Source organism: Lipotes vexillifer, unplaced genomic scaffold (genome assembly GCF_000442215.2).
Source record: "Lipotes vexillifer unplaced genomic scaffold, Lipotes_vexillifer_v1.1 scaffold1060, whole genome shotgun sequence".
NCBI classification, from domain to species: Eukaryota; Metazoa; Chordata; class Mammalia; order Artiodactyla; family Lipotidae; genus Lipotes; species Lipotes vexillifer.
Window position 1 is genome coordinate 54061 of NW_006790578.1, and position 13488 is coordinate 67548.

Consider the following 13488-nt stretch of genomic DNA (forward strand, 5'->3'; position numbering starts at 1 on the left):
TTCCCCTGCATCCTCTGCCTGGAAATGACTCCTCGCCCCACATGCAAATGGGTGGCTGAGAATTTCCTTCTGGTTTTGCCTCAAAGAACCTTCCTCATAACACTACTGGTCTCCCTGCTGTGATAAGTTATGTGTAGAGATGTTTGTTAGGACACCGAAGCCCAGCCCTAAGGGAAAAAGGACCACCATCTTGCAGGTGGTCTCAAGCACCTGAACAAAGCCAATCTGGCCCCTCTGTGCATGTGTGGAAACCCGCTGAAGGACGCAGCCTGCACTTCCCATCACAGAAGGCTTGTGTTCAGAGAACGGAGGAAAAGAGGCACACCAATGAACACCACTTCTGAAGTGTGGATGTTTTATTATCTGACTGGAAAACTACACTCCATCAGCCCAGGCGGGCCTGGCTGGGTGGGCTCAATCCTCCTCCTCGTCATCGCCAGCTCCAGCCCCGCCCTGGCCCTTCTTGGCGTTCTTCCTCTTCACGCGGCCTGGGCGGCCACCCCCGTACGGAGAACGGAGGGAGAAGTCGATGTGCTTCTGGGAGTCCAGGCGGACAATGAAGGACGGGATGTTCACCACCTGCTTGCGGACCCTGGGGGGGGACGGCAGGTGAGCTGGACAGGGAACAGGATGCTGCCCTCCTCTGCCTGTGCTTTGCAGCTGACAGGGCTGGTGCTATACAGCTGCACTGACTCTGAAGCAATAAACAGGAAGGGCTCCTGATCCTAAAGAACTACTGTGTGTTCCGGAGAGCTTTCAGGCATCACCTAACTCACACAAATGCATCCACCTTTACATTCACACCTCACAGAAGGGAGAGAGCAATTCAGAAGTAACCCACGAGACCAGAGCGAATGAGGTGAGGTGGCAGCATATAAACCCAAGACCTGCTTTTCAAATACACAACTGTGCCAGACACTTCAAATATTCTCAACTGTGTGTCACACAGAGCTCTATAAGCAGGTGTAGTTTCATTGTCTTCGAAGCAGCAACCCGAAAGGACAGGGGTTGTTTCATTTCAGACAAGCAACGTTGAGAGGCTCCTGCCTATGGGTCACAGGGCTAACGAAAGGCTGCGGCAGAAATTCAGTATGCATGTATCCTGCCCACTTACTACACAGCTCAACTGGGCCACATGAACGGGGCCCAATTCACAAAGGGTAAACTGAGTACTCAGATAAAGACCCATCTGGCCTCTGGTCTTCACTGTGGCAGCTGCCACCATGAGCATCAGACCTTGGCCTGTGGTGAACTCACCAAATTAAGGCCAACAGGAGAGTGCACTGTGGTGATCAGGGCCTGGAGTGGCTCCACAAGGGCCCCCTACACAGCCGAACCCACACAAGTCAGTTAGCCCCAATGACTCCTCTCAACTGGACACCAAGGGCTGTTACCTGTCCAGCTACCTGCACGCCTCGTAGAAGCCTTCGCAAGGTGTACGGCTCCGGCCGCAGTGACCCTTGCGCTGGGCTACTGGGGGGATGAGGCTGCCCCCAGCTCCCCCGTGAGCTGTTTGTAGGGGGTCAATCTGTACCCTCAAGGGGAGCTCACACCTTCATCACCTCCAAGGGCTGCACAGGAGATAGGGACAGTGGCTTAGTGAGGGCGACCATCAGAGGGGATGGGGTGGGGAAGACTCAGGGAGCCCAGAGGTGGTACCTGATATGGCGCTGGCGGATCAGCACACGGGCGTGGTGGATGGACTTGGCCAGGCCCAGCTTGAAGACCTGGGTCTGCAGGCGTCTCTCCAAGAAATCCTCAATCTTCAGGCCCAAGATGTAATCCAGCTTCATCTTGCCCTCGTCCAGCACCCCGATACGGACGAGTCGCCGCAGCAGGGCATTGCCTGGTAAGAGGGGAAGGAAGGCCTGCCTCAGCATTCTGGCCGACCTCAGACTTCTGGGTTCAAATCCTCCACCTCCAAACATGGTGGTGGGACAAAGTAGGAAGTAAGAGCTAATTCTGATACAGGATTCAACATGCTATTACATGAGCCACGGTGACTAACGGAATCCTCACACTACCTTAAGGCAGGTGGCTACATACAACTCTGCTCACCTGAAAAAGGAAGAACCTTCCAGAGTTTTTGGGAAGAGTAAATGAGACAACCCCCTTGAAAGGCTTAGCATTCATCTGCAAAAGTCTAAGTGCTGCTGTTCCTAAACTATTCCTCCCGTAACACAGCAGAGCGGCTAAGAGCTAATATTCTGGAGTCAACAAAGCCCTACTAATCAAATGAGGTTAAACCACCTTCCACATCTATAATATTGGAACAGTATCAGAACCAATCTTATAGGCCTGAAAAAGACTGGGCGTACATTTAAGCTGAGTACATGTCATCCGTTTTATCATTCTGAGATTTCCTACTAAACAGATGGTGTGGACCTAACAACGCCCGGCATAAAGCAATCCAGCAGAGGTCAGCTTCTACCTGTTACACAACTCTGCTCTCAGGGGGCCTCGCTACTTCGTGTCCACGGGCATCCAAAGCTCCACTCAGGGCAGCTCTTGGGATGCTGTGGGCAACCCCCTTCCCCAGGTTCACACTCACTGAGCTCCTTATCACCACACAGGATCATCACTAACACACTGACACTGCGGTAAAAGCACCATTACCACCCATCCCCTCCCTTGCCCCCAGGCAAAGCTTGAAGGAAAGATGGCTCACTGTGATGACAAAGTCTTCCTAGCAGACCAGGAACCTAGCAGACCAGTATCTAAATGGAGAAACATACTATATGTACTATATACCTTGCCCAACACCCCAGGTCATAATATGCACTGAATAAATGCTGAACACAAAACAAGGATATTCTCCCATTTACAACCGCATAAATGATAAAAAGCCTACACAATGAAAAATATAAGACACTGATGAAAAATATTAAAGACACAAATAAATGGAATGATATAGTTAAAATGTCCATACTACCTAAAAGCAATATACAGATTCAATGCAATCCCTATCAAAATTCCAATGCCATTTTTCACAGAAAAAGAACAAAGAATCCTAAATTTTTATGGTACCACAACACCCTGAATAGCTAAAGCCAATCTTAAGAACAAAGCTATACACATTACAAAGCTAGAGTAATCAAAACAGTATGATATTGACATAAAAAAACACATCAAGGGAACAGAATGAAGATCCCAGAAATAAACCCACACAAATTAATGGTCAATTTACAACAAAGGAGCCAGGAATATATAACGGGGAAAGAAAAGTCTCGTCAATAAATGGTGTCTGGGGCTTCCCTGGTGGCGCAGTGGTTGAGAGTCCGCCTGCCGATGCAGGGGACACGGGTTCGTGCCCCGGTCCGGGAAGATCCCGCATGCCGCGGAGCGGCTGGGCCCGTGAGCCATGGCTGCTGAGCCTACACGTCCGGAGCCTGTGCTCTGCAACGGGAGAGGCCACAACAGTGGTGAGAGGCCCGTGTACCGCAAATAAATAAATAAATAAATAAATAAATAAATAAATGGTGTCTGGAAAACTGGACAAGTCACATGCAAGAATGAAACTGGACCCCTACCTTATCCTGTACACAAAAATTAACTCAAAATCGGGAATTCCCAGGCAGTCCAGTGGTTAGGACTGGGTGCTTTCACTGGCGTGGCCCAGGTTCCTCAATCCCTGGTCGGGGAACTAAGATCCCACAAGCTGTGTGGTCAGGGCGGGGGGGAGAAACTCAAAATGGATTAAAGACTTGAACGTAAGACCTGAAACCATGAAACTCCTAGAAGAAAACTTAGGCAGTAAGGTCCTTGACATATCTTGGAGATAATTTTTTTGGATTTGACCCTAAAGCAAAGGCTACAAAAGGAAAATCAGGGCTTCCCTGGTGGCGCAGTGGTTGAGTCTGCCTGCCGATGCTGGGGACACAGGTTCGTGCCCCGGTCCGGGAAGATCCCACATGCCGTGGAGCGGCTGGGCCCGTGAGCCATGGCCGCTGAGCCTGTGCGTCCAGAGCCTGTGCTCCACAATGGGAGTGGCCACTGCAGTGAGAGGCCCGCATACCAAAAAAAAAAAAAAGCAAAAATCAACAAGTGGGACCACACCAAAAAAGCTTCTGCACAGCAAAAGAAATTAACGAAATGGAAAAGCAACATACAGAATGGAAGAAAATATTTGCAAATCATGTAACTAATAAGGGGTTAATACCCAAAATATGTAATGAACTCATACAACTTAAGAGCAGAAATGGACTTCCCTGGTGGCACAGTGGTTAAGAATCCGCCTGCCAATGCAGGGGACACAGGTTCGAGCCCTGGTCCAGGAAGATCTCACACGCCGTGGAACAACTAAGCCCGCGAGCCACAACTACTGAAGCCCAGAGCGTCTAGAGCCCATGCTCCGCAACAAGGGAGGCCACCGCGATGAGATGAGAAGTTTGCGCCCCGCAATGAAGAGTAGCCCCCGCTCCCTGCAACTAGAGAAAGCCCACGAGCAGCAACGAAGACCCAACGCAGCCAAAAATAAATAAAAATAAATAAATCTATAAAAAATTATTTTAAAAACCCAAAAAACAAACACCTCAATTAAAAATGGGAAGATGATCTGAATAGACATTTTCCCAAAGACATACCGGTGGCCAAAAAGCATAAGAAAAGGTGCTCAACATCATTAATCATCAGGAAAATGCAACTCAAAAACACAATGAGACCTTAAAACTTCTCATCACAAGTTTTATAACTATAAAACTATGTGTAACACCTATCCTTCTCACACTCTTCCAAAATACAGCAGAGGGAGGAACACTCCCAAATTCCTTCTACGAGGCCACCATCACCTTGATACCAAAACCAGACAAGGATGTCACAAAGAAAGAAAACTACAGGCCAATATCACTGATGAACATAGATGCAAAAATCCTCAACAAAATAGTAGCAAACAGAATCCAACAGCACATCAAAAGGATCATACACCAAGATCAAGCAGGGTTTATTCCAGGAATGCAAGGATTCTTCAATATACGCAAATCAATGTGATAAACCACATTAACAAACTGAAGGAGAAAAACCATATGATCATCTCAATAGATGCAGAGAAAGCTTTTGACAAAATTTAACACCCATTTATGATAAAAACCCTGCAGAAAGTAGGCATAGAGGTAACTTTCCTCAACATAAGAAAGGCCATATATGACAAGCCCACAGCCAACATCATCCCCAATGGTGAAAAACTGAAAGCATTTCCACTAAGATCAGGAACAAGACAAGGTTGCCCACTCTCACCACTCTTATTCAACATCGTTTTGGAAGTTTTAGCCATAGCAATCAGAGAAGAAAAGGAAATAAAAGGAATACAAACCGGAAAAGAAGAAGTAAAGCTGTCACTGTTTGCACATGACATGATACTATACAGAGAATCCTAAAGATGCCACCAGAAAACTACTAGAGCTAAGCAATGAATTTGGTAAAGTAGCAGGATACAAAATTAATGCACAGAAATCTCTGACATTCGTATATATACTAATGATGAAAAATCTGAAAGTGAAATCAAGAAAACACTCCCATTTACCATTGCAACAAAAAGAATAAAATATCTAGGAATAAACCTACCTAAGGAGACAAAAGACCTGTATGCAGAAAATTATAAGACACTGATGAAAGAAATTAAAGATGATACAAACAGATGGAGAGATATACCATGTTCTTGGATTGGAAGAATCAACATTGTGAAAATGACTCTACTACCCAAAGCAATCTATAGATTCAATGCAATCCCTATCAAACTACCACTGGCATTTTTCATAGAACTAGAACAAAAAATGTCACAATCTGTATGGAAACACAAAAGACCCCGAATAGCCAAAGCAATCTTGAGAATGAAAAACGGAGCTGGAGGAATCAGACTCCTTGACTTCAGACTATACTACAAAGCTACAGTAATCAAGACAGTATGGTACTGGCACAAAAACAGAAATATAGATCAATGGAACAGGATAGAAAGCCCAGAGATAAACCCACGCACATATGAACACCTTACCTTTGATAAAGGTGGCAGGAATCTACAGTGGAGAAAGGACAGCCTCTTCAATAAGTGGTGCTGGGAAAATTGGACAGGTGCATGTAAAAGTATGAGATTAGATCACTCCCTAACACCATACACAAAAATAAGCTCAAAATGGATTAAAGACCTAAATGTAAAGCCAGAAACTATCAAACTCTTAGAGGAAAACATAGGCAGAACACTCTATGACCTAAATCAGAGCAAGATCCTTTCTGACCCACCTCCTAGAGAAATGGAAATAAAAACAAAAATAAACAAAGGGGACCTAATGAAACTTCAAAGCTTTTGCACAGCAAAGGAAACCATAAACAAGACCAAAAGACAACCCTCAGAATGGGAGAAAATATTTGCAAATGAAGCAACTGACAAAGGATTAATCTCCAAAATTTACAGGCAGCTCATGCAGCTCAATAACAAAAAAACAAACAACTCAATCCAAAAATGGGCAGAAGACCTAAACAGACATTTCTCCAAAGAAGATATACAGACTGCCAGCAAACACATGAAAGAATGCTCAACATCACTAATCATTAGAGAAATGCAAATCAAAACTACAATGAGATATCATCTCACACCAGTCAGAATGGCCATCATCAAAAAATCTAGAAACAATAAATGCAGGAGAGGGTGTGGAGAAAAGGGAACACTCTTGCACTGCTGGTGGGAATGTGAATTGGTTCAGCCACTATGGAGAACAGTATGGAGGTTCCTTAAAAAACTACAAATAGAACTACCATATAACCCAGCAATCCCACTACTGGGCATATACCCTGAGAAAACCAAAATTCAAAAAGAGTCATGTACCAAAATATTCATTGCAGCTCTATTTACAATAGCCCGGAGATGGAAACAACCTAAGTGCCCATCATCGGATGAATGGATAAAGAAGATGTGGCACATATATACAATGGAATATTACTCAGCCATAAAAAGAAACGAAATTGAGCTATTTGTAATGAGTCTGTCATACAGAGTGAATAAGTCAGAAAGAGAAAGAAAAATACCGTATGCTAACACATATATATGGAATTTAAGAAAAAAAAAAGTCATGAAGTACCTAGGGGTAAGACAGGAATAAAGACACAGACCTACTAGAGAATGGCTCTGAGGATATGGGGAGGGGGAAGGGTAAGCTGTGACAAAGCGAGAGAGAGGCATGGACATATATACACTACCAAACATAAGGTAGATAGCTAGTGGGAAGCAGCCGCATAGAACAGGGAGATCAGCTCGGTGCTTTGTGACTGCCTGGAGGGCTGGGATAGGGAAGGTGGGAGGGAAGGAGACGCAAGAGAGAAGAGATATGGAACATATGTATATGTATAACTGATTCACTTTGTTATAAAGCAGAAACTAACACACCATTGTAAAGCAATTATACCCCAATAAAGATGTTAAAAAAAATAAATAAAGTTAAAAAAAAAAACTATGTGCACCTGAAACTAATATAATAATGAATTATAAATTATACCTCAATTTAAAACACAGACATGATATTCAAATAGTAATATAAAAACATACTCAAAGGTAAATAAAAGTGAGTTTGGGATTATCTACCAGTTTGGACACTTCATGCCTTTTTGTCCTTACATTAGAAAATAGAAACTTGACAATAATTCAACCTGCATTACTTCAAAATATTTCATATTTACTATTAACACCTACATCCTTAAACAATGGGGAGGGTCATCAATACAGGAAAAACCTTATTTGGTATGAAGACAAAAATAACACTGATAAACTGCATCTTCAACAGGATCATGTCCAACAAGTAAAAATTGTTACATGGGCTCCATTTGGCCAAAGCATTAACAATCAGTTTTCCTTTTTTTTAGACTAGTTTTATCTATCTGTCCATCTATTTACTTTTATTTGGTTGTGCCAGGTCTTAGTTGAGGCAGGCCGGCTCCTTAGCTGCAGCTTGAGGGCTCCTTAGTTGTGGCATGCGAACTCAGTCGCGGCATGCATATGGGATCTAGCTCCCTGACGAGGGATCGAACCCAGGGCCCTGCATTGGGAGCGTGGAGTCTTAACCACTGGAAGCCCCCCAGAATCAGTTTTTTAAATGTAAAATCCAAACCAATAAATTTTTAAAAAATGTAAGCCAGTGGGCACCTCAGTGGCAAAGGGGCCCTTGTCACTATGGCATGCGGCAAGCCTGTAAGTGCCTTAGTTTCTAATGTGAAAAATGGATGTTAATACCTGTGCTCCTTAAGCTGGTGTAAGGAAGGAGTTCACACCTGTAAGGGACTGAATGAACCAGTAAGTCTTTTTTATCAGATGAGACTCTAACACCTTAGTGGGAAAGGCTGCATCCAAAGCGAGGCAAGGCCTAGCAGAGCTAACGCCAGAGAGCTTGCAGGCTCCTCCTCCCCCACCCCAGGAATCTAAAGAGCTTCATTCACTAGAAAGTGTGCTACCTGATGCTTCCCTCTTGCAACTTCCACCCGGGAAAACCAAATAGTCCCTGGACACTGGCCCCTCACCCTGCCCTATGCCATCTCTTTGTCACATGACTGCTTATCACCTAAGTTTCTCTGTGATTATCTCTGTCTTCAACAAGTTACCCCTGAGACCAGAACCAGCTTCAGTCTGTCCCCCAGACTCTGGGATAAAGTCCCACCCAATACCAGTGTCCATGGGGGAGATTCCTCAATTATCATGAGACTGTCAAAGGAGTTTATGAACTAACAAAAGTTTAAGAATGAAAACCTCTCACATCCTTGGGTCTAGGACAGATAAAAGCGATAAACGTGTGGTAGTTAGTTAAACACGCTCCAAGCCTTTCTCAACCTCTAATATGGATGACCACTCATGCTTAACAGCGAGGAGTGTAACAGCACTTCCTTAGCCACAGTTTGGGAGAAAAATCAGACTAGCAACCCTGATTGAGAATAAAAAGTGAGGTGCCCAAGGAAGCCTGGCGGGTTTCCCAGCCCCTCCTGCTTTTCACCAGAAATCAAGATTTCCCAGGGACAGGCCAAAAGCAAGTTATCAAGATGACACCTAGGCAGTGGCCAATTTTAGAGGCAACTAAAAACAAGCTGTAGACACTTTGAGTAAACTTCATGTTGTGTAAGTTTTATCCCAATAAAAACTGTTACAAAAAGATAAACAAGAAAAAAAAAAAGACAAGATACAGAACCACCTACAGCCAAACTCACATCTGTTAGAATCACAAACTGTATGTATGTATGCATGTGTGTGTGTACATACGTATCTTCCACACCAGGATACAATGTAGAACACACTAACCAAGTCTACTGATTACTTTGTACACTTAGACACTGTTTCAACTTTTGGTGATGTTCTCTAAGCTTCCCCTGGAATCCTCATTCCATCCCCATCGCTGAACTCACCTGAACTCTGGAGCCTGCCCTCCAGTCCCACCTATGGTGGGACGTCTCTGACCCTTTGCTCATTTGCAAAAAAGTATTATCAGTACCTGCTATGAGGCTGCTTGCGCAGATTAAATAATGTACACCAAGAGCTTAGAAAAAGGCATTCAGTGGGCCTTACATAATACCAGCTATCTTAATATTTTTGCCACTTGACAATCTAAGAAGTCCTACTAAAATTTGATCATGTCAATCATTCCTTCCAAAAGCCCTCCCCATCTCAAAGTAGAAATTTAGAACTTTAAGAGTCTAAAAGATGATAAATTCTGTCACGTGTACCTTACCACAATTTTTTTAGTCAGTGATTACTATATGATCTGTACCCTGTCCAAAATCACCTGAAATGTTCTTCCCTGTGAAATCCACAGGTCCTCTCCTGTTCAGACCTTGAGTAAAATGTCCTTGACCACCATGTTAAAACAGGCAAATGTACGCAGTAAAGCTCCCTCCCTGCTAGAACCATCCAACATTTTAGAAATTTCAGTCTATTCCCACCCCCAGTGAACAAGACACATAAGCAGCAGTACTGTTTTGCTACACTGTGTACAGCTAGAGCCAGGTGGCCAAGCTTGCTGAACACTGTTAGTTCTAATCAAGAGGAAACTGAAGCCCAATGTTTCCCATCACACCTTCAAACAGACGCCGCGGGTCTTTCTCATCCAGCGTCAGCAGCTCCCGGGCAGCCTTGCGGATCTTGGCCAGGGTAAATTTGACCCTCCAGACCTCACGTTTGTTCCGGAGCCCATACTCGCCTGCAAAGAATGGGCGAACAAGTACAGTCCCACGGACTAGTGAAAAGGATTGGTGGTTTCGGGGTACAGAAAATCTAAACAGCGAATGATCCCGAATTTGGGGAAGAGGGAGGGGGACACACCGGAGGGATTCCAGCAGAATGAGCACGTGGACGGCCTCACCCACGTGTTAGCTTCCCCGGCCCGGGAAGCAGAAACCCTGCATTAATCACTCACCGATCAGCTTCAGCTCTTGGTCGAGGCGGGACTTCTCGAAGGGTCTCCGCGGGGTCACATAGGTTTTGCGACAAACCCAGCTCCGGGCCACCGGCATGCTGGCTCTACTTGCCCGTCTGTGCGGAAAGGAGAGTGAACAGTGAAGACTCGGAGCAGCGCCTGCGCAGTCCCACAACTCAGGTAGAAGAACCTCGCGGAGCCCAGGAAAATATCGCGAGAACCGTCCCTCAAGCTTTTATAGCCAATACCATTCCCACTACTCTCCAACCACTTTCATCTCACCTGCATCTTCTTTAGCGAACTCATTAAAGCTCGGATGGCCCGCAAGACCCTACAACCCACACCCGGAATAAAAAACACAGCAGTACACCTCACCTACTCGCCCCCTCCGGTAACCGAGAAAGAGATACACGCGTCCCCCGGCCGCGTTTTTATAGCAGCGCCGCCGTCTTGTGACGTCATCACGCACAGCGCCCGCCTGCACCAATCAGAAAAGACGTTGGCGGGCGGATAAAGCAATAGAGACGAGAGGTTGGGCCAGAGCGGCGTGCTAAGTTGGGAGGACCCCGTCTCTAGCCGACAAGGTGTCGGAGCATCGTCCGGTGAGAAGTGAGGACTCCTCTCCGCCCTCGGGTGGTTACTTAAGTGCCGTCAGCTAGCCTCTGAGTCGCGGTATAAAGTTGGAGTATTCACCGCCACCACCACTAGACTTCAGCCGGCTCCGTCTCTGTGAAAAGATCCCCAGACGGTTGGAGCTGTGCGAAATCAAAGCTCCTTCCAGAAGATAAATGTTATATCCATGAATAATGAAAAAAATCATTTTTCATATCAGAATGTCAACCCGAAGCACAGCCAGAAGCCAGTCTGCGCTTTTGAACCCTAAAACAAATCCTCTACTCGTGAAGCTTTGAGCCTTAGGGGAACAGGGAAAAAACAATAATAAAGTAGATCATTTCAGAGTGGTGCTCTGAAGAAAATAAATTACTGATAATGACTGAGGAAAAATGGTACTCCAGATAGGATGGTCAGGGAAGCCTCTTTAAGAAGGGGACTGACTTTTTTTAAACTTAAGACCCAATGATTAAAAGCCTTTGTGCCTCTTTATCAAAGACAGCAGTTTACACCCTGAGGTTTCCTTTGGGTTTCCAGAACAGGGAAAATGTTCTGACACCTCTTGTTATAAACCTGGAGCAATTTATACATTGTTTTTTGATCTCCTCAGCCAACATCTTCCTCTCAAACAGGATTATTTCCTCTAGTCCTTTTCTCTCTGGGATAATCCCATTCACACCAATGACTTTCTTTATCGCTGTTAGATAATATTTAATGAGCACTCTAAATGTGCTAGGCTTTGGGCTAAACACCTTATGGGTTTTTTGTTTTTGTTTGTTTTTGTTTTGTTTTGTTTTTAATTCGTGTGACCCATGATTTCCATCACTAAAAATAGTAACAGGTGACATTCTGGAATATTTACTACGTATCAGGCCCTGTTCTCAGAACTTTACATATGTTAATTTACTTAATACATATTTAAGGAGGACTCTCAGAGAAGTTGCCCTCCCTGATAGTAATACTTTTATAGATGCTTGCTTAAGGAGCACTAATACTATTGTCCTATTTTATAGAGGCAGATACTGAGGCACCAAAATGTGGTTACAGAACTTGCCCAAGACTGCACAAAGTGGAAATAAATTAAGACTGACCGGATGAGAACAAGCAAAGGCTATCTATTCAGCGTAAGGGAGTCAGTCACCATCACTCATGTTTTGGCAGAGACTCAAAGGCAGGCAGAGGTGTGGGAAAGCTATATAGCAGAAAAAAGGAAAGGCTTCAGGTGTCCCAGATTGGAGGCTGTCGTCATGGAGAAGCTAGACATGGGCAGACTAGAAGTTAGGTACCCTATGCGATTGGTTGGGGTATATATTTGGCTTTCTTTTCTTGGTCCTAAATTGGAAGTGGGGACAAAAATTAGTAGAGTTGTGAATTACTAATCAAGTCCTGGCCCTTTTGGACCTATTGTTGTAGGGGTTATTATTTGGCCCCTTGGATTGTTACTTCCTACAAGCCTGCCTTATAGCAGGCTGGCTTCCTGAGCTGTTTTTGTTTGTTTATTGAAGTATAGTTGATTTACAATATTGTGTTAGTTTCACTTGTACAGCAAAGTGATTGAGTTATAAATATATATATTTTTCAGATTCTTTTCCATTATAGGTTATTACAAGATATTGAATAAATTTCCCTGTGCTATACAGTAAATCCTTGTTTTTTATCTATTTTACATATAGTAGTGTGTATATGTTAATCCCAAACTCCTAACTTATCATTCCTCCCCCACATTGTCCCCTTTGGTGACCGTAAGTTTGTTTTCTATGTCTGTGAATCTGTTTCTGTTTTGCAAATAAGTTCATTTGTATCATTTTTTTAGATTCCACATATAAGCGATATCACAGAATACTTGTCTTTCTCTGTCTGACTTACTTCGCTTAGTATGAAAATCTCTATGTCTATGTTGCTGCAAATGGCAATATTTCATTCTTTTTTATGGCTGAGTAACATTCCATTGTATATATACACCACATCTTCTTTATCCATTCATCTGTTGATGGACATTTAGGTTGCTTCCATGTCCTGGCTATTGTAAATAGTGCTGCAGTGAACATTGGGGTGCATGTATCCTTTCGGATTATGGTTTTCCCTGGATATATGTGCAGGAGTAGGATTGCTGAATCATATGATAATTCTATTTCTAGTTTTTGAAGGAACCTCCATACTGTTCTCCATAGTGGCTGTATCAATCTACATTCCCACCAACAGTGCAAGAGGGTTCCCTTTTCTTCACACCCTCTCCAGCATGTATTATTTGTAGACTTTTTGATGATGGCCATACTGATCAGTGCTGAGCTGTTTATTATAGATAAGGGGTCTGGTTTTCTGGGCAGGCTGCTGCAGGCTGTGGATCAGAGTTCTGTTTTCATATATGATCTGGCCGTTGTCTATTTGTATATTCAGTCTCTCAGCAACTAGAAGTCAGGCTAGCATTACAGCTGGGACAGTCTGCCTCCATAGCCCATGCTCTTCACTGCTATTTTATGCAGCTGCTGTCCAGCAGACT

At 44.2% G+C, this 13488-nt stretch overlaps 1 protein-coding gene across 1 annotated transcript; it reads right to left on the reverse strand.

The window, feature by feature from the left end:
• Nucleotides 1–346: 346 nt before the first annotated feature.
• Nucleotides 347–10496, reverse strand: RPS9 (ribosomal protein S9). Its single transcript, XM_007463855.1, has 4 exons — nucleotides 10377–10496; nucleotides 10038–10160; nucleotides 1660–1846; nucleotides 347–592 (listed from the first exon to the last, which is right to left on the reverse strand). The coding sequence occupies exons 1-4, from the start codon at nucleotides 10471–10473 to the stop codon at nucleotides 415–417; spliced, it is 585 nt and encodes a 194-aa protein (XP_007463917.1). The 5' UTR covers nucleotides 10474–10496; the 3' UTR covers nucleotides 347–414.
• Nucleotides 10497–13488: the final 2992 nt, after the last annotated feature.